The sequence below is a fragment of the Ceratina calcarata genome, unplaced genomic scaffold (genome assembly GCF_001652005.2).
Source record: "Ceratina calcarata isolate Rehan_Ccalc_2016 unplaced genomic scaffold, ASM165200v1 scaffold72.2, whole genome shotgun sequence".
Lineage (NCBI taxonomy): Eukaryota > Metazoa > Arthropoda > Insecta > Hymenoptera > Apidae > Ceratina > Ceratina calcarata.
In genome coordinates, this window is record NW_017178472.1 from 1,623,521 (window position 1) to 1,645,471 (window position 21,951).

General features: G+C 34.8%; 5 protein-coding genes across 12 annotated transcripts; 4 read left to right on the plus strand and 1 right to left on the minus strand.

Moving 5' to 3' along the window:
- Positions 1-1,794: 1,794 nt before the first annotated feature.
- On the minus strand, positions 1,795-18,595 carry LOC108630312 (pyruvate dehydrogenase E1 component subunit beta, mitochondrial). 8 transcript variants are annotated; one of them, XM_026817984.1, is made up of 6 exons: positions 18,577-18,595; positions 5,982-6,418; positions 3,786-4,110; positions 3,387-3,554; positions 2,855-3,048; positions 1,795-2,563 (listed from the first exon to the last, which is right to left on the minus strand). In XM_026817984.1, the coding sequence occupies exons 1-6, from the start codon at positions 18,580-18,582 to the stop codon at positions 2,506-2,508; spliced, it is 1,188 nt and encodes a 395-aa protein (XP_026673785.1). In that variant the 5' UTR covers positions 18,583-18,595; the 3' UTR covers positions 1,795-2,505. The 8 variants fall into 8 exon arrangements, with proteins under 8 accessions (XP_026673785.1, XP_017889003.1, XP_026673786.1 ...); XM_018033514.2 differs by having other exon boundaries at positions 5,982-6,513; XM_026817985.1 differs by lacking the exon at positions 18,577-18,595 and adding an exon at positions 16,442-16,530.
- On the plus strand, positions 7,257-12,915 carry LOC108630308 (putative ATP-dependent RNA helicase DHX34). Its single transcript, XM_018033508.2, has 15 exons — positions 7,257-8,331; positions 8,403-8,569; positions 8,637-8,840; positions 8,917-9,049; positions 9,132-9,280; positions 9,347-9,579; positions 9,940-10,126; positions 10,187-10,381; positions 10,453-10,662; positions 10,886-11,254; positions 11,432-11,607; positions 11,676-11,786; positions 11,855-11,976; positions 12,034-12,286; positions 12,487-12,915. The coding sequence occupies exons 1-15, from the start codon at positions 7,650-7,652 to the stop codon at positions 12,761-12,763; spliced, it is 3,468 nt and encodes a 1,155-aa protein (XP_017888997.1). The 5' UTR covers positions 7,257-7,649; the 3' UTR covers positions 12,764-12,915.
- Positions 16,553-17,230, plus strand: LOC108630314 (succinate dehydrogenase assembly factor 4, mitochondrial). The gene is made up of 3 exons (XM_026817994.1): positions 16,553-16,704; positions 16,786-16,878; positions 16,940-17,230. The coding sequence occupies exons 1-3, from the start codon at positions 16,632-16,634 to the stop codon at positions 17,101-17,103; spliced, it is 330 nt and encodes a 109-aa protein (XP_026673795.1). The 5' UTR covers positions 16,553-16,631; the 3' UTR covers positions 17,104-17,230.
- On the plus strand, positions 17,292-21,951 carry LOC108630315 (uncharacterized). Its single transcript, XM_018033518.2, has 3 exons — positions 17,292-17,504; positions 17,589-17,699; positions 21,173-21,951. Exons 1-3 carry the CDS (start codon positions 17,408-17,410, stop codon positions 21,307-21,309), a joined length of 345 nt encoding a protein of 114 aa, XP_017889007.1. The 5' UTR covers positions 17,292-17,407; the 3' UTR covers positions 21,310-21,951.
- RpA-70 (replication protein A 70) lies at positions 18,703-21,951 on the plus strand. The gene is made up of 2 exons (XM_018033509.2): positions 18,703-18,874; positions 18,981-21,951. Exons 1-2 carry the CDS (start codon positions 18,797-18,799, stop codon positions 20,706-20,708), a joined length of 1,806 nt encoding a protein of 601 aa, XP_017888998.1. The 5' UTR covers positions 18,703-18,796; the 3' UTR covers positions 20,709-21,951.

The window sequence follows — 21,951 nt, forward strand, 5'->3', positions numbered from 1 at the left end:
TCGTACCGATTCGCTCTTGCCTTGCTGGAACTAGATCTCCTTTATCAGCTGCTTATTACTCGAACTTCCAAAATTAACCAGAGAAACGAAGATATTAAGGGGAAATCATAAATTAATATTTAAAAATGTTAAGGAGTGTTACCAGAGTGACACGTTCAAAAAATCAAATTCTTTTTTTACATTGTTCGAAAGCTCATACCTTCAAGAATATCATATTAAAATTTCATTACAAATCAAAATTTCGGTACTACATTGAGAGAAACAATATATCAATTTTATTTTGATTGTTGCTGATCACACGAGAAATATTAATTTTTCCATGTAATACAAAGAAGTGAAGATTCTGTCGCAGACGACAAGCGCAGATGAGATCGAGTTCACAATCGCCATCGCAATCGCGAGGACCCGCATTTCCGTCCTTTATTAGGGAATTTAAAGTCGATAGAGCCGTCTGCGTTGCCACCGCGTGAGTTGCATATAGGATTTTCCAAGAAATTCTTCGGGAACCTCTCTTCCTCGTCTCTCCTTTCTGCTAAGAACGAACCGTAACAGTTTCGATAAGGAGAATTTTGAATAAACTTTCTCGTTCGGTTCGCGTCGAAGGGAGCAGGGACAGGCAAGTTGTTATTGAAGCGAACCAAACGACAGTTTCGAAGGCGTAGTTATTTCTGCAGGAGACGTGGTCCAGAATAGTGAAAGCCCGTTTGGTTACAATTTATAAAAGAAACTCGAACACCGTGTCAGGCTGCATACGGAACCTTTTGTTTCGTAAATTTCAATTTTTTAAATAATCGGAAAAGAGGATTTCTATGCAAACCGAAACAAACGAATTTTACATAAAAACTCTTTTCACCAGTTAATTATTACAGTATAAACTCAGCTTTTGATATTCTGCATACTTTAATACATCACGTCTTTATATTTCATGCAAATGCAGTTTTTCTGTAGGTAAAAACCGCAGTCTGTATATTATATTTTGCATAAAAATCAACAATTTAATGATTAACTAAAAAGTTAGTTATGTATCAGAGGTATTCAATCAGATCAGAATCTTGGAACAATAAAATAAATTTAAAAGGAAAAATCGAAACAGGTGATTAGCGAGTGCTAATAAAGGTGCCAAGAAACAGTCACGGTGAATGTGAATGGAAACATATCACTTTTCCAATCTCCATGCTGGCACACTGAATAATTTACAGCTTGTATTGCGTGCATCAATAGAATATTTCGATTTTCAGTTTTATACAACGCATTCCGATGAAATTTATTTAAAATCTCTTTATAAGAAATATGCTAATATATTTTACAATCATTTTACAAATTTAAGTAATGAATTTTGTTAGACGTATATTTACATAAAACTTAATCTTTTTCGGATACTTTAAAGAGGATGTGATGAAATGTATTCCAGTTCGTACAATTTAATCTCAACTGTCCTACAATATTTAGAATAAACTTAATAACAAATCCTCGTTCTTCAAAAACTTAATAATCAAGAAACTTCTAAGTGCGCTTATTTAGGAATGACAGAAATATGACTCTGCAAAGTATATAACAACTTAATGTTAAAAACCAAGCAAACCTAGAGTAACAAGAACTCTTCGGACTGTGTTAATTGGTAATTTGTTTAAAAATGCGGATTTAAATATTCCGTAAATCTTGATCCAATTTATCAAGAATGACTTGGAAGTAGCAGCAATCTACGTCAACCACTCGTTGTTGAATGGATTTCAAAGCCAACCAGGGGACTTCATTTCATTGAAAGTTGTAATAAAAGAGGTGGATTATACAACGTCTCGTAAAAAAGTAATCTTGCTTTATTAAAATCGATGGGTTAACAATCGCACATTTTTACTTAATATTACGGACTTTTAATTAAATGTAACTGTAATTAACACTCTCGTTCACGGAGAGGAGCAATTACTAGTTTAAGTGGCTCATGAAAGTAATTAAATCGTTCTTGTAATTATGTTCATTATTCATAGTAACACGATGAAATTGTAGATAATTCTAATAATGAATTCTTGTGAGATAATTGCATTCTACGAACTGAGTGGATTTCAATATTACAAAATTAGATACGTTGACTGCGATAATAAAATAAGATATCTAATCAGTACATATAAGAAAATATATATGATATCTAGACTGCATATTTTTATATAAAATCACTTTTAATTGTATATTATTGGATATCATACGCATCTTTTACATTCATTAATTTTTGTAATGAATTTTGTAATAATAATAGATAAAATCTGCAGTCCAGATATCTTGTTATGAAAATGAAAATCATTTTGTACCAATGAATAAAGGACGGAGTACACGACCTTTAATATGATAATTCAGCCTTAGCTATCGTCGATTTTGATTTCATGAAGCTCGACATAAGGATTTCATTCACCATACATTGGCGTTACCACTTTTTAAATCCACAAAGGAACTAAGAAAAAGAGCTCAAACCCCGTATCGATTTCGTCACGGCGTTCTATTTTTACGTAATATTTAAAGTACCTTATCTCCTCCCCCTTTATCTCCCCCTTTCTTTGGAGCATCCATGTTCCTATAAAATAAATCTTACTCATACATAAACAAATATAACGGCGCAAATGAACATACAATATTATACATATGTAGAAAATAAAAATTACTCATTGTAAGTATAATTTATTTCTATAAAGAAGGCATCATTGCTCTTAATAGGATCAGAGTGTCTTCTTTATAGAAGTGGACTATCGTACATTAACTCGCAAAACATATTTGCTTCCACGATTCGTTGATTCTTGCAGTGTAAGATTTGGTCTGTCGATTAACTGAAGGTAAATAACGGATGATTCACGACTCAGTCACGTACTTGTTCAGAAGGAAAATGATGACAAATCCAACAACCACTGATAAAAGCTGCAAAATACCAGCCACGCGTCGCGGACTCCTATGCCATCGCGCTCTCTCCCGCGGCAAAATTTCGCTGACCGTCACATAGAGCAACGTTCCACCCGCCAAACCTTGCAAGATCGGCACTACCACCTCCGTCCATTGATTCGTCATCTGTACAAATCACCAGAATCGCCGGTTCAATTAATACCTTCGACAAACTATCTATGTTGAATTTTAATTTAAAATTGGACCAATCCTCTTCTAAATTAAATTTAAACATTGGATCTATATGATATCTCTGTATCATACGACGTACATTAAAAATTAATACAATTTAGAATGTATCAACTGTATTTAAAAGGAGACCTGGTTCCTTGAAAGCCGTATAAATTTCAAGAATCCGATCAGGTGATCAATCTGATTGATACATTCGTTCGAATGTACAATCTAGATGGGATTCGGATGTACAGATTATGAATAGGTCGTACTGAATCAGATTCATGACTTACGCGAAACGTGATCATTCCAATTCCTATACCGATCACGGACCCGCCAGAGAACACGAGAGTTGCTAACAGAATTTTGAAGAAGACGCTATTGGCACCGGCCAATTCTAATCCTAAGCAAAATCCGACGACGAACTTGTGAGAAGCGACTGCTCCGACCAGTAGAAAGACCTGAAACCATGGAATGGAATACCTATAGTGTAATTGATTCCACTTTGTAGAATGCAATAATCTATATAATGATTTATTTATTGTTTCATTCAATGTTTTAAGTAACGTTTCGCTATCGAAATAACAAATATTTATACAAATAGCATCAAATATTTCACAAAATAAATACATTTTAATATATTTGGGTATAAAAATTCATTGGAAAAATGGAAATAATTTACAATACCACACCTCGGACGTGTATTTCTGCAAGCCGACAGCGAGTCCCTCGAGGACGGCATGGACCGTGAGCGCCAACAAAAGTCCCATGAGACTCGCATTGGAGTCCGGGCACGGTTCCGAATGATTCCCGTGGCATAGAAATGTTTCCTCGCTGTTAAATCCAATCGGCGCGCTTGGCGCGTATTGCACCGCTCCGTAGCCGGTGCTGTTCCAGTTGTTGCCTTTTCCGTTCCCGGACATTAGACTCGTCGGGTAAGGTGTTTCCGAATTAACGTCAACTCGGACGGTCCGAGAGCTACCGGCATAGCTCACATTATGCGATTGGTTCCACTCTCTGAAATCCGCAAACCCATTCGCGTTACTTGCAACTCTGACCTCAATATGAAAGATGAAATTCCAAACCGATCCCGAGGAATTGTTTGAAAGAATCTGATCTTGTTTCACGACGTTTTCATGTGCTAAATCGAAATTGTAAATTAAAATATAAAGATCCAATCAATCGTGTTTTTATATTTTACGTGAAAATTATAAATTCAAATATAAGACTGAAGCAAATTACGTTTTGATATTCTATGTAAAAATTGTAATCTGAAATTCATGAATGAAGCCAAGTGAAATAATATGAATGAAATTGTAATTTGATATCTCCTGCGGGAATTATAAATTAAAATGCGAGAATGGAAGTGAGTTAAATAGCTGCACAACTTGTATAAACCTTATCGAGTACAAAAAATATGATATCGTTATAATTGGAGATAGTATCGTTAATTCCGTTCAATTGTGTTGCAATTGATTCATTTTGTATCAATTAACGTCACTGATCAAGAAAAACATATACATACTTGTTTAATAGATTGCAAGCTTTGTGCAAAATTCAATTGAAAAAGTGTAATCTAATTAAAATTTAATAATGTTTAAATATGTTACATATTTTTGCATATTCTTCAGATAAAATTGATAGGTAAATGTGGATCGTAGTGAATTTATAATGAAAAAGAATGAAATTCATGATAGATATTGGATTACTAATCGGCCGATAAATCGGTTTTCATGACTCAACGTTTAACTTTTGATGCTCTCTCGTGTGAAAATACAAAGATTTTATTGGATCGTCCGATAAAGCGAAATAGGAAGAGCAAAAGAATAACACGATTATCGGAACGGTATTCTATTATCAGAGTTTCGCCAAAGACAAGATATGTATGTACATATTATGCGTTAAGCGGTTTAGAATTAGAAAAGTATTGCTAAGTTATTTAAGTAAATGGAACAGTTCGATAAACACATAAGAAAGTACTATCTTCAGATGCATTAATTAGTGAGCTATTCTTATCTTGTACAGATGTTATCTTGGAGCTGTTAAAGTCACTTGAAGCTGTTAAAGTCAAATCATTGTCTTATATAAAATTCAATTGTAACTATATATTATTATACAGCACCATTATATGTATAGAACCATGCTTATACAGGGTGTCCGACGAAACACTGAACTGTCCTTTATTTCCTAAGTTACGAGAGATAGATAGAAATTTTTACGCGGAACCTGTTCATATTTTTGATGGGAAAAATTTTTTTCCGAATTCTTTTGCTTTATTATTTAATCAGATACGTTTTTGGCAATAAATAGTCTTCAACTGTGAGCGCAGCAGCGGACGCGAAAAAGTATTGTCCTTTGGGGCTGCCGATCGTAACATATAAGTATCCATTTTATTCAGTTTAGCCACAATATATTCCCCTGCTGTATTTCCCATTCCTACTCCGCAAAAATGGAAGTTCAATATCTCAAAACCTAATTAAAATCAACTTCATATATCAAGAATAAATGAAGTCGTCTTGAAAAGCTCTATCAAATGGTATCTCATCATAAAAAACGAACTTGAACAACATATCTCATTAAGTAATAACATTAAAAAAATTCGTTTCCATCAAAATATGTGCTGCCTTAAATCATGCAAGTTTCGTATAAAAACTTTTGTCTATCTTTCATAACTAAAAATATAAAGAACTGTCCAGTGTTTCGTAGGAGATACTGTGAAAAGAGGAACAAAGAGTGACAATTTTTTCTGATTATCGAGCATCGTTATCTTTGCGCGACGAGGCAATAAAATATTACTTCGATACTTTACGTAAGACCAATTCTACTTCAGTAACGACCTATCTAACGAGATAATCAGACAAGCGAAGGAATCAAGAAATCGTACTTACGACTGATTATTACCGTTTGCTGCGCTCCTATTCGGTTGATGCTGATAGTCACTATTCCAAAAATAGTGAACAATCTCGTCGATCAGGTATAAAAGAAGAAAACCGGACGCGAAGAGAAGCTCTGCGTATTTCGGCATTGATTCCCGCGTCTCCGGTAGCATGTGGAGGATAGAAGTGGCCAAGAGTACACCGGCGCCGAAACACAGCGTGCACGAGAGGAACAATCGTTGCTGGAGGTAACGGACGCGCGAAACGAAACAAGCCGGTGCCAAGCCGACGACGAAGCTGCCCACGCCGATGATGATCATCGACGCGAGCTTCGCCTGGACCACGGTGATCATCATTTTTCCCGACACGACGATTGACGACGCACACTGGTTCGGTGTTACCGTCGGCTGACACTGCCAACTACACTCATCCGGACAAGTGACGCTAATCTGGCGAACGTTTGATAAGGTCAATCGGCTGAAGAGATACGCGAAGCTCTCGCCAGCCTCTCTGTCTCTTGTCCCTGTCCCCTCGCTTTCTCTCCCTGCGGTTTCGAAAATCGGTTATCACGGAAATTCGACACGGCTCGATGAAAATGGGCACCAGATTCAAACTCGTGATTGCATTATTATCTGTCACCAACTAGACGCGACATCGACGCAATCCGAGGTAACTGTGATAGACGATGAACGGCGACTCACATGACATCAGAGTAATCAGAGTAACATTGCAGAACTCGATCTTAGTCGCAGGAAAACTGACTATGAGGTGGCATCCAAGGTATTAAATTAATCAGGTTTTCATGTACATTATCTTTCGCTACCAGGATTCTTGACATAGTATTCGTGGAAATCAAGACAAGTAGAAGAATATAGTTTAGATGACGTATTTTTATTTACCCTTTATCCATAACTTCTATGAATTATCAGTAAACACTGATCTATGTACACAATTTACATATTTGAAATTCGTCTTCTTGAATGTATTGTATGTAAAATATCGGTTGATCTACTGTTGTTTCTAATTGTATTTTGGTGTTTAATAAACATATTAAAGGTTTTTGAAAAAATTTACATTCCTTTATATTATGATTTGTTAGTTATTTAAAAAAATATTTCAAGAAATTAATTTTCTAAAACATCGATCTCAATTGCAATTAAATTTTAATTATACCTTTTGTATTTGTATTGATTATTTAAAATTGACCATAAAGATAAAGCTATACCTAACTATCTACACGTACTATCCCCACCCACATACATACATATATATAATAAATATGGTATACTTATATCACCTCATATATCACCTGTATTCATGCTTGTACTGTAGTATATAATATATTGTTGTCAGTATTCTAACCTATAAGCTTGAAAGTTAACTACATAGAAAGAAATATAAGGTATCAAAACGAGATACAAGCATTTTAATTCTTCTACATACTTTATTTATGTATTGGAACAAAAAATATTCTTAAAGAATCAGAAACTATTCGAAACAAAGAAAAATTGTACGAGTAAAAGAATTTTTTAGGTTATGTTACAACATAGTACAGAATACTTTATAATATAAAAGATTACAGTTTATATATTCATAAAAAAAAATACAATTGTGATCTTTGTACAATTAACATAATGAAATGCCGAGAATTTACACCAACGTAAAATACTTGATAAAACTATGAGTTCACGGTATGAATTTCATAAATCAAAACGCGAATATAAACACAATCAGCAGAGTGATAGGCAAAGAAAAAGCAAATATGATTCGAGATTATCATACAGAAATCATGATAGAAGGGATAACGAAAATGATGTCACTCAAGAAGTTCCTCAGAAATATTTTGAAGACTTCTGCTTCAGCCAGTACAAACACGAATTGAACAAAGTATTCACAGGAAGTTTAAATGTGGTTCAGGATACTGACGATTTTTGGAAATTTGTTAACAAGTACGAGGGTCTGCAAAAGAAATTGAAAACACCTGATGTGCCACCTAATTATTCCTTAAATAACATTGGTGTGCCAGAAACATATCACAAATCACATTGTATCAATTTCAAATTGAGTTACAATTTTAATGAACTGTTTGCACGGGTTCCACCAGCTGAAGCATTGACTAAAGAGAGATTACTGAAGTTTCAGAATGTAATTGTATTATATTTAGATTTCAAGCAAAAAGAGAAGTTCACCAAATTGAAGAAGCTGAGAGAGACACAAGCAAATTTGCCAGTTTATCAACACAAAGATGAAATCGTTAAAACAGTAAGACAAGAACGAGTTGTTATCATAGCTGGTGATACTGGCTGTGGGAAATCCACCCAAGTGCCTCAATATTTATATGCATCAGGTTTTCAAAGAATTGGTAAATATAATAACAATCTTAATCTTGTATAAGCTACATTTTCTATAAATATTAAACCAGAAGTTTTCCAGCCTGTACACAACCAAGGAGAATAGCTTGCATATCCTTAGCGAAACGCGTTGCTTTCGAAACGTTAACGGAGAATCGCACCGATGTCGGTTATCAAATTCGTTTTGAGAAGCAAAAGAATCAAGATACAAAAATTATATTCATAACAGAAGGTCTTTTACTAAGACAGGTAGAAATAAAACTACGAATTATAAACGGTCTGATATTAATCTCAATTAACTGTATGTTCCTCATAGTTATCTGGAGATGCAGAATTGTCTTACGATGTGATCGTGTTAGATGAGGTTCATGAGCGTCATTTACACGGAGATTTTCTCCTTGGCATTATGAAGTGCATCATTAATCAAAGACAAGATCTAAAATTAGTACTTATGTCTGCAACTATTAATATTGAGCTCTTTAGCAATTACTTTTCCAAAGAAGACGTTAAAGTAATACAGGTACACTTCTAATCATTAAGAAAAAAAGAGAATATTTTAATGAAATATTCAGTAATTAATTAATTCATATGCATAGGTTCCTGGGCGATTGTATCCTATTCAATTATTATACAGACCTGTCACTATAGAAGATATTCGCTACAAAAATGACAGATTTAATCCAAGTCCATATATACAAATAATGCAAATGATTGACCAAAAGTATCCAGGTAAAACAGTCTATTTATTGTGCAAGATTTTTTGCTACATTACAAGTTTTAACCGTATTATAATAATAATTTGTATTTTCAGCTGATGAGAAGGGAGACTTGTTAATATTCTTAAGTGGAATGAGTGAAATAACTGCAGTCGTAGACGCAGCAAAGGAGTACAGCCAGAAAAAGAATAATTGGATCGTATTACCACTTCATAGTACTCTAGCTATTAGCGAACAAGATAAAGTAAAATTTTGTTCATGTACTTATAGTAACCACGTATATACAGTTTGACTGAACCATTTTTTAAAGGTATTCGATTATCCTCCCGAAGGGGTAAGAAAGTGCATCGTGTCGACGAACATTGCCGAAACTTCTATCACCATAGACGGTATCAGATTCGTTGCCGATAGTGGAAAAGTAAAAGAAATGAGTTACGACCCAACGTGTAAAATGCAACGGCTGAAGGAATTCTGGATTAGCAAAGCCAGTGCTGAACAGCGCAAGGGAAGAAGCGGTAGAACCGGACCCGGAGTATGTTATAGGTACTGAAATTAATTGTAAATGCATTCGAAGATGAAGATCTAAGCTTGAAACAATTTCTGTAGATTATATTGCTTATCTTTTAATGTAACTTAAAGTATTTAGAATCAATTCCTCTGCGGAATTATAAGTGTTGAGATTATATTGATGTGTGAAGTAACTAATTGATTACATTAAATTGGATCATTATATTTATACGAACATGCAAGTATGCGAGCATCGCGATTATTGCTACAGTATTAAGTTTATCTGGTGTATCTGTCGAGTAGATTTAAGGGGGTATATCTTTTTAATCTATAATTACTAAGATTGGTGTGAGCCTGTTCTAAAGCTATTGGATTTTTATGCTGTAATAACTGCAGATTATATTCGGAAGAAGAATATACGGCTTTGGAGAAGTACTCCACTCCGGAGTTGCAACGCGTACCATTGGATTCGTTGCTTTTACAAATGATCGCGATGGGACTTCCGGACGCGCGGAAGTTTCCATTCATAGAACCACCGCCGGCGGAAAGCATAGAAAATTCAATATTGTCGTTGAAAGAACATGTTAGTATATTTATACAAACAATAATTTAATTCGATTACGGATTTTTATGATTGTTATAGGATGCATTGACGGATAATGAAAAAATAACGTGCATTGGAAAGACACTTGCTCGTTTACCTGTTGATATAACGATAGGGAAGATGTTGATAATGGGTTCTATCTTTCATCAAGTAGAGCCAGTATTGTCGTTAGCTGCTGCCTTGAGCATACAAACACCGTTCACGAACAGAGCTTACAGAGACTCCGAATGCGAGGTAATATATTGTTCGAAAAATGTCTCTTGTTCAATTCTATTTCACATATATTGAACACAAACGTTTTGAAGACATCTAGAAAAAAATTGGAGTCTGATCACGGCGATCCAATAACGTTACTAAATGCCTTTAGAGAATGGTTAGAAGTGAAACAACAGAGTTCTCAAGAGTGTAGAGGTAGCGGTAGTAGTAGTAAAAAATGGTGCAGAAGAAGAGGATTAGAAGAACAACGATTTTACGAAATGACAAAATTGAGAGCGCAATTCAAAGATTTACTACAGGTAAATTATTATTGGACTACAGATTTGATGCATTTAGAAGAAAATTGAAATTATAAATGCCCTATTCAGAATATCGAAAGCTTCAAATAATAAAAGAAACATTTACTTAAAACACATTTTTTAAACTGATATCATAAATAGTTTGCATAAAAATCTGTGGTCATTATCTACCTTGTAAAATTATCTTCAAGGCTTATTTGTCCATCTTTCCCGTAATAAATAGGATTGCAGTTTACTGAAAAGTCTTCCAGAGCCAAATTCTTCAATGTCTAGCGCGGAACGCGCTATCAGACACGGAGAACTGAAACTCTTGAAATCCTTAAAAAGAACTTACAAACAAAGTGAACCCAGGAAACGAAAGAAGCTTAAACTAGAATCTTTCGATATACAAATAGAAGATAACGATCAGGATGACGGCGAAATTGATATAAAGGATATCGAATTTCGTATGAGGAATGATCCGAGCCAAGTGCAGAATCTGTTGACAGCAGCCACTGCATGCAGTTACAAGGATTTAACAATGTTGAAGTTAATACTGTGCAGTGGTTTGTATCCACAATTCGCATGTGCCGATGAATTTAATTATTGTAAGGTAATATCGACATGTATATGCGTGAATCAGTAAGAAATATCATTTAATTAATATATTCACATATTTTGACAAAATCATTAAACAATAAGTTACTACACATAATACTTTTTTATTAAACCGGTATATATTTAGATGAAATTAATGCAAATAGCGTTGATACATAATAAACTTTTATAGTCAACAAACGAGCAGCTATTCCACACGAAAGCGAAGCCTTACATTGCCTTGCATCCAATGAGTTTCTTTGGAAATCATCCTCAGATATTGCAATTAGAAGAATCTGATGTCGTATCAATACCAGGATTTAAAAGCAAAACTCCTGTTAGTCCGAAGCATACAATATTAACATACTTGTAAGTTTTTAATCGTACTTTAAATTTCCTCGTTTACTTCAATTGATTGATTAATCACACATTAACAGATCTTTACTGGAGACAACCAAACCTTATTTGGTGAATACACTCCGAATGCCCGCTGCGCAAACATTGCTTTTATTCGCACGTCAAATCGATACAAACAGTATATTTTCAATGTATGTATTTCAGTAAACGTAATTAAATCGTAGAACTATTTTCACTGAATCATATTTACGTTTTGTAGTATAGTTTGCGATTCCTGGTTACAATTGGAGTTCCCTGTTCCTGACAGTGGTCAGATTTTATTAATGAAGGCTACCAAGTTAAGACACAAGTGGGATTTTTTATTGAATCAACGATTGAAAGGTATTGATTAGACATTTAAAATTTTTGAACAAATTGTGATTAGCAAATATTTTTTAGATTCACGTGACGACGAGAAACAAGATTTCAGCGAAATCGAGTATTCGCTTACTCAAGAATTGATCGAGTACATGCACACTACAGTTCCATATACGTTGAAACGACTTTTACCAGCTGATCTCAAAACGATATACGTAGGAAATGATGAGAATAAGGCGGTCGTAGATCCTAATCCTTTCCAATCAGATTTCGAAATAATTCCGCATCCGATGAAAGGAGGAGTTCGCGTAACAAATGCCATTACATACAATTGGTAAATGATTATTACTTTAAAGTGAACATATGTAATATAAGCTAAAGTGTAGGGGTGTGCGGGTATCCGAAAAATCGGGTCAGCCATGGGTCGAAAATTTTTTCGGATTCGAGCAGGATCACGAAAGTTTGAATTTACGCATATCCGAACAATTGTGTGTACCTTTTAAATAACGATAACTTTGACTTTCCTTGTTTTAGTATAAGGGAAACCGAATGGAGCGACAAACTAGCTGTAGAAATGCTCGAAACCGAGTGGTACTGTCAAAATTGTAACATGCAAGCAGTTTTAACTAGCATAGAAAAATTACAGCACCAACACTCATGTACCAAAACGGTTACGGAAGATACTGAGAAACGAACAGATGTTGTGAAACGCAAACCTAACAGTCAAGCATACGAGTGTCCCGATTGTGCACAGACATTGTACCTGACACCGATTGAAATACTTAAACACAAAAAGTCACACGTTAAATAGTTCCATCAAAGATCTAATATCCTAAATTTACGACACATTTGTCAATTTATATAAAAATATAATAATTTATTGAACAATATGTATAACAATTTACAGTGGGGTATTATAAAAGAGATGTAATACAAGAATAAAATGCGTACTTTGTTTAACGATGCAAGAGTTACTGTACATTATGTCCATGGTAAAAAATTGGGAAACATAAAGCATCCTAAAATTGTATATCCTAGAAAATAGGATAGTACAAGCCTGTCTTGCAGAGTGTATTTCTTCTGTGTTAAGAAATATACTTTCCATTTGGAAGATATATTTTCCTTAAACTCATATAAATCATCGTCGCTTTTACCAGATGTGCAGCTCATGAACAAAGTGCAATACCAATATATTAACGGGCTCGCCGAACATATTAGACGCGTGCTCACTTGAATGTGCACGAAAAAGATACAAAACACAGTTAAAAATAAACCGTGAACGATAAACACGAGCATTTCGATCGGGTATTTCTTCCTTTTGGAATGTTCGTTATTTTCGATGCGCTTAACGAAGCCCAGAGTGTAAAAATATCTTTTATGCTCGACGAAGTACTCCTTTATGCATTTAATCATGATGTACAATATCGGAAATGCTAGGATAAAATTTGGTATTTGCTTCATTTGATAATAACTGAGAAAGCCCACGTTCCAATATTTTTTCTGTATATAAGAATATGCGATTGGGATTTTCGTGTAACACCATTCTACGTTATCACTACCGGGCAGTGTTAAATTATACATCACGCTGTGAGCAATTATTTCTGGAGGGATGATTTGATTCGGATTCGGAATGCAAAAGATAATATAATTGTATATTTGCAGTAAAACGAATTGCGCCATGGATATAATTATTGTGTTACATATTGCGCAGAAAGTTTTTAAAATGATCGAGCTAAAAATATATTGATAAAGCGTTTCACGTGACAAATTTCCTGTATAAGTATGAAACAATTTTTTCAGCTGAAAGTATATGGGAAAACCGATATTGATTATACCATTTGATCTCGTGAGAATGGATAAACCTATTGGAAAAGATACGTACGAATCTGATTGAGCAGATTTTAACATACTGTAAAATGTTAAATAAGCGAATAATGATTCAGAGTAGATAGCTGAGAAGAATATACTTGCTGGGTTTAAGCAATACAGTACTGCGGCTTTATAAGCTATATTGCTCTTTTTTAATATTGCCTTACTTAGATCATAAAATACAACTGCCGATTTTATGAAACAGACGACATTAATTAGTACAGCTGCGACAAGCATAGAGCTACGACTGTTCAATATGAAAAATATTCTGCTGATAGGAACGGAAGCGATTCGAATTAACAAAGGGTATAACGGATAGAAAGCTAAACTGTTTTCGTACGTGTAACCGTATTTCGCGATGTGTAAGAAATATTCGCCGTCCCATCTCGCAAGGCCACCGAATAAATATTCAATTACATTATCGCACAATGAAGATTTTTCTAATAAATCAACAGGTCTCTTAAACGCATCAGCTTCGTGATCGGGACACAACGTGTTGAAGACAAGTTGTAAGAGTATGACTGTTATCCTACTGGTTAATGCAAACCAATAAATTTTCCTCCTTGGTTCGTACATTATACTGCCGATATTCTTGTTCAATATTCGTACATTTTTACTTTTCAATCCATAATTCTTAGTTTATGAAAATGTAACACTAGAACAAAATATAAGTTTCTAACATATTCGCTATTTATTTTGTATTACTTGACAAGAAACGTTGCTTGCATAAATTGCAGTTTTTAAAAGTGACCTACCTAAGAAATAAATTTGATTAATTTGGTTTGTAAATTCATCAGAATATTGCAGTATCACTTCACCAGAAAGACATCGGTACAGCGCCAAATTTAAGTATTCTGGAAACAATTTCATTGCGATATTAAAACCACATAATTTTCCTTCTAACAATTCACGCAGTCAATAAAAATACACAGGGAAAGTTGAATGACCTTTTGCTAAAGGAAATTTTCAACGTAGCAAAATTAAGTCTTTACGCCGCAAAGTTTCTTTGCAAAGTCCGCGATGTGATGATTTTTCGGCGAACACTCGTACTCGATACTTTCTGCGTACGGCATTGGTACATCGACACCAGTGCAACGAATAGCCGGTGCATCGAGTTGAAAGAATACTGGGTTCTCCATTACTCTCGCCACAATTTCAGCGCCTACTGAACAATTAGGCCAACCGGTTTCAACGGTCATCAGTCTGTGAGTTTTTGTAACAGATTTGAAAAGCGTCTCCCAATCTAGCGGCCTGAGGGAGCGCAGATTGACCACTTCTGCTTCTATCCCCTGTCCTGCCAGCATCTCTGCTGCTTGCATCGTGTAAACACAAGCTTGACCGTGCGAAGCCAAAGTGATGTGTTTACCAGTTCTCTCAATCTTAGCTTTGCCAATAGGTATTGTGAAATCTTTATCCATGGCTTCATCGGATACGGGAAACTCCAGATTGTAAATTATCTCGCTCTCTAACATTACTACTGGATCCGGATCTCTAACAGCAGATTTCAAGCAGCCTCTGTAATCTTCGCACGTTGTTGGTGACATGACCTTCAAACCTGGCACATGCATGTACCATGCTGCGAAACATTGAGAGTGCTGTGCCGCTAAACCCTTTGCGTGGCTGTTAGGGCCACGAAATACAATAGGCACGGAATAATTTCCTCCGCTCATATAGTACCATTTTGCAGCACCATTCACTACTCGATCTATAGCTTGCATCGAAAAATTAAAAGTCATGAATTCGCATATCGGTCTCAAGCCTGCAAGCGCTGCTCCGATAGCTATGCCGCAGAATCCAGCTTCAGTAATAGGTGTGTCGATCAATCTCTTATCACCATACTTCTTCCAAAGACCTTTGGTCACTTTGTACACTCCGTCGTATTGCGCAACCTCTTCTCCCATGATAAACACTTTCTCATCCCTTGCTAATTCTTCATCAAGAGCTGTATTCAACGCATCTCTTATGCTCATCTTTTTAGCAAATCTATAGAATTGTTTCTCAACATTCTGTGTCGAGTTTGGTAACAAACCACTTTTTACAGAGCATATAAACTGCATTTTAATTTGTGTAAATGTACGTGTAGCATATCATAGATATTGGTCGCCTTTTTCCTACTTCTTACTTGACAATGTATTTATGTAGCAAAATATATTTTTATAGACAAAATTGTACAAAAAAGTGTAAATATAAATAGATATTTAACAACATTGCATTATACAGGTACAAATAATTATTTCGGTATTTATCACAATTTTTTTCGTGTGACAATGAAACATTCATCAAAAGGTTCACTCTTAGCTAATTTCGAAGTCCACTTCTCGAATATTTAACTATTTACGAGGATTATTATTTCAACTTGATCACACTTGCGTTGCACTAACCATTGCACAAAATTTCTCATTAATTATCGTGATTTCACGAACTTAATATTACAATTAATAAAATAGATTGTACACATTAAAAAACAGCTCTTCCGTGGCCTACTTAATAAAAAACATGTTCTTATGTTTCAACATTTGACAAGCAAACTTCAATGTAATAAAATTAAATACTACGAACGCAAGAACATATGAGTAAACGAAACATTAAAATATAATACAATTGTAAATATATACATTACCTTTAATGTAACAATTATGAGGTTACTAAATCACTAACTATTGTGCAATTTATTTTGTTTACTGTTATCACACACGGTTATGTATTAAATATTGCACGCGTTCATTATACTTGATTCAGGTTCATGATTGCACGCACATTGAGTCTCATAACCTTCTTCAAAGGTCTCATTGACAAGTATAAATCCAACAATGAATAAAGTAAATAAATTGCTAAATATAAATAATGAAATCCCCATACTTTCGCCTAAGTCTCTACATACACGTAAGTGCTTTTATAAAGAAATATGATATTTAATTCTGATAATAAATACATAAGTAACAAAACATTAATATCGCTTTTCAGAATTGCAAATTCTCTTCTCAGAGAAAAAAAAATCAACCGAGAGTCCAAGATTGCGTGAATTTCGGGAAAAGCTGAGGGAACGAACACCCATAGGTACTTAAAAATTGTTTTGAAGGCCAGGAAAAATATCAATAAAATGTTTGATGTGTGACAGAAAGATTAGAGGAACTGGACACACATCCTCATCAAGAGAAGGAACCATTGAAACCATTTCCAAACAATACTAATCCAGAAACAGGTGAAGTAGGAGGTCCACGTGGACCAGAACCAACGAGATATGGAGATTGGGAAAGAAAAGGTCGAGTGACAGACTTCTAGATACTTCAAAGAAACATAATGCTAATAGGATACATTAATATAAATATGTACATCAATAAGCCAGTGTAGTAGTAGAATTGTTTTAAGATACACTGTACATAAAAACAATAAATATGTAAATGAAAAACCTGGGTATTATTGCAGATACAATATCACAGAAAATGTAAAACATCTGACAAGAGAAACAAAAAATTGCATGTATGCGTTACCTACAGTTTTACGAAGTGTTTTGTTAGAAACGTAACAAACGAATGCATCGAAGCTATAATTTTTTAACTATTTGAGAAGCATAATAATTGCAAATATGAGTATTTTCATGCAGAAACTCCCTGTTTTATTGAAGTTCACGAATCAGATTTCGTACAGATCGTCGATATTTAAACCCAGACAATTTTCAACAGGTATTTTAAACATGCATGTGAAGTATGATTCGCGACGGAGGAGTTTTGACACTTCGTCATCGAATATTTTTCTATCGTGTTTAGGATTTTTACTACGGGCCAACGAACCATCAGATCCATCGAAAGTGGAAAAGAAGGAGGAATCAGTAAGACTAAAACAGTTTCACCAAAAACTGAAGTTACAACCAATACCTAGTAAGCACGTTCCCTGAGTTACGTAGAATAATCCTCGAAAAGAGAGCAATGTTAATTACCGTTTATTCATTTAATTGTTGCATGGTAGAACTTAACATATAATAATCATTAGTTCATATTCTGCTCGTGATTTATTAAATATAACGAAAAGGAGTTAATAATAGAAGAATCATTTATAGCTTTCAAGTTTTTCACGAATTTATCAAGACTTTGAGAGAGTATAAATTGAAATATAAAAAATGAACTATATCCGATGAATTTCAGGATCATAGCATCGTGAAAATCTTTGGGAAAATAATTATTAAAATCGAGGGATTTAACGTTTGCTTTTATGACAGGGGTCTTTTGGGAGACAGACAAAGATTTTTATTGATAGCAATATCAGAGAACTTCACAAAGCACAATCCTAATAGATTAAAACCCCAATTTTTAAATGACGTCACAACAAACCGACATTATCGTGTAGTTTTTTAAATAAAAATCATTAAAGCAAGCGGTATTATTGGAGACTATTAAATTAATGGAGAGTAAAAAGAAAGTTAAATTTTGTATGTGATTTTACTAAATTATCACGTTCTCTTAAATGTTCAAGTTGGCTTCTAAAAAAGGTTAGCGTATTTTTATTATTACTAATAATTAATAATTAATTTCATTACAATTCCTAAAGCACACGCCATTTTATAAAATTTAAAGTACTTGAAAGAAAAATTTTTCGATTTCTGTTTTGATCAGAGAGTATCCGTATAGAATCACGTCCTCTCCACTAACTTGTGGCGCGAATATAGCCGTCAATTTACATGCGTGTAATAAACAATTATCACGTTACCATACCGTAAATTAAATCTAAAGTATGAAACAAATGAAAAACCGAACATACCCACATACTTTCCACATAATTCTCCTTTTGTACTGCGGTAATTTTTAATGAGACTGAAGTTTTGTGACGAAGGAAGGGGGAGATTAAACAGAAGTAGATGTCGCCTAACGGCCTAATGCGTAGAAATTGGCGGTATTGAAAGAGGAGATAGTTTTTCTAAGAAGAGAATATACAGAATAGACGGTAGGTTTGTTTCATATTTCGTTGACTGTCATACAAAATGTACGAGCTTACGGAAGGAGCGTTGGATAAAATTATGAACGGCATCGAGGTAGACAAGCCGATATTACAAATACTGGTAAATAACTCATACATATTGTAATTTAACCTCGATAATCGTTTGATATTCCACTGACATTTATCTTCAGACACGATTCTTTGAAAATGATAACATTTTTTTACAGGGTCATAAAAAGTTGGCTAGTTCGAATAATTTGGAGCGTTACAGACTGCTTGTATCTGATGGAAAGCGATTGAATTCATTTGCGATGCTGGCTACCCAACTGAATGAAATGGTATCCAACAACAGTCTGATAGAATATACTATTTGTCAGATAAACAGATATGCCATGAGTATGGTAAACAACGCGGGTAAACAGAAAAGAGTAATGGTAATATTAAGCATTGATATTAAAGTTCCTGGTGAAGAAGTTGGATGTAAAATTGGTGATCCAACAAGTGAGGACAGTACTGATTCTAAATCAGGACAGTCTGTACAATCTGTTTCATCTGCTCCGCGAGCAGCTCCTCAAAAGTCAAGCACTTCGTTGCCAAAACAAAGTATACAAAGTTCTTCTACCAACAACATATCAACAACTCCGATAGTTGGATTAAGCCCCTATCAAAATAAATGGGTAATAAAAGTTCGAGTCGTCAGCAAGTCTGGTATCAGAACTTGGAGCAATTCACGTGGCGAAGGGAAATTGTTCTCTATGGATCTCGTGGACGAGACCGGAGAAATTAGATGTACAGCGTTTCGAGATCAAGTAGATAAGTTCTACGATATGATCGAGATCGGAAAGATTTACTACATTTCGAGAGCTACTTTGAAAACGGCAAACAAACAATTCAATCATTTGAAGAACGAGTACGAAATGACTCTGACCGGTGATTCGGAAGTGATTCCACATCACGAATCTGATGATGATAGCATTCCGTCGCTTCAATTTAATTTTGAGACGATAGATAAAATAGAGACGAAGCAAAGTAACGATATAATGGACGTTTTGGCCATCGTGAAAAGTAGCGGCGATGTACAACATTTAACTTCCCGGAACAGCGGCAAGGAATTGAAGAAAAGGGACATTGAGATCATTGACGAATCCAACACCATGGTAGTCCTCACCTTGTGGGGAACAGATGCGGAACAGTTCGACTCGAGCAACAACCCGGTTGTGGCTATCAAAGGAGCACGCGTTGCCGAATTCGGCGGAGGAAAGACTCTATCGATCTTTAGCTCATCAGTTCTCCAAATTGATCCAGATATGCCACAGGCGCATAGATTGCGTGGATGGTTTAACGCGGGCGGTCGTAACGAAATGGTTAAATCGCTTTCGAAGACGATGGGCGCTGGAGCCGTAGACATGAGCGGACCGTTTACTACATTCGCGGAGGCGAAGAAAAAAGAATTAGGATTCCACGGTCACGCGGAGATGTTCACTGTGAAAGCAACTGTTCAGCTGATACGCGCTGAAAATGCTATATACAAATCTTGTCCCTCAGAGGGTTGCAAGAAGAAATTGATCGATCAGTCGAACGACATGTATAGATGTGAGAAATGCAATAAAGAATATCCGAATTATCGGTATCGTTTGCTCACGCACATGAGCTTAGCAGATTGGTCTGCTAACCAATGGGTGACTGCGTTCAGCGGTGAGGCGGAAAAAATATTGGGCCTCACGGGAGAGGAACTCGGAGAATTAAAGGAGAACGATAACGACGCGTATCTTGACAAATTTAGCGAAGCTGCGTTTAGAAGTTTTGTGTTTAAGTTGAGAGTTACCATGGAAATGTTCAATGATGAAAACAGATTAAGGTTTACGGTCGCCGGTGTAGCTCCCGTCGATCATAAAGCATATAACAAACAATTATTATCAAAGATCAGTGAAAACAGCGGCATCGGTAGAGCTTGAGACTGTCTCATTATTTCTTTGAGATATTTCATTTTTACTATAATCTTATACGTTTTGTTTAGTAAACGTTCCAAAAGTGTATAATACGTCGCATTACGAACGACTTATGAAACATGTGTAATGCTTAAAAATTCACGAGCAGAATGCGAATCAAATAATATTGTAAATTATTTATCGTTAGCATACTAAAAAATTGTCAATTGTCAATTTAATTTTTTTCTTGCAACTTCGTTGTGCTGATTTATGTAATCTTTCGTTTTAAATACGGTGAAAAATACGTAAATTAATCGTGCAGCTTTGTTATATTGAAAAATAGCATTATGAATTTAATGACATGCGACTGTTACTTATTCTGTCTATTTTTATAACATTTTGCGAAAGAAAACTGCACACAATATTTTGTTCAATGACGTTTACTGAAGTTGTACCATAAGTCTAATGATTATTGTTAAAAAAAATTATAGGAGTACCTCCAAAAGAACGTTTCGTGGATTTGGTACTCGTGGAAACTGATCCGAACGGCGAACTGATAACCAATAGCGAAAAAGATCCGACGAAATGGGGAGACTGGCAGAACGGCGGCCGCGTGAGCGATTTCTAATTTGAAAGTTTGCGTTTTGTATTTTCACGAAATTAAATTAAAACAGAAGATGCTATTCATTTTCTTAAATTGATAAATTCATTGTAGAGTCTAACTGAATCACTAAAATGTTAATACATAATAAATTGAGTATAATAGTACTGACAGTATATTTCTTTTACTTGCAGTAACTAATAAAATTTCTAGAATGTTATATCTTTATAAGTCGTTCTCTTCAAATCAAGGATTGAAGATAGTCACGACATCGGTTCCAGTTCTTAAAATAGTTATCGAGAACTGACAAAATGCCTGTTAGACTGTTTTAGATACATCAGTTCTACTAACATCTAGCATGTAATCATCAGAATATTTCCATAAATGCATAAACGTCGACAGTCTATTAATAACAATAATGATATTTTTTCAGTTCTCCATAACTTTTTCGGTCAGAACCGATATATGTATAAGAGTTTAAACCAATTATTTTCGGAACCGTCTCAGTCCCTGCTTGAAACAAAAACTATCAGCTAAAACTAGAAACAATTTACAGTTAATCTAATATTATTTTTATATGGAGAAATGAAAGATAATACGTTCGAACTTCTATTATTACTTATAATAATTGTATACATTTAAAGAGAATTAAACGTTTGATTTATTCAA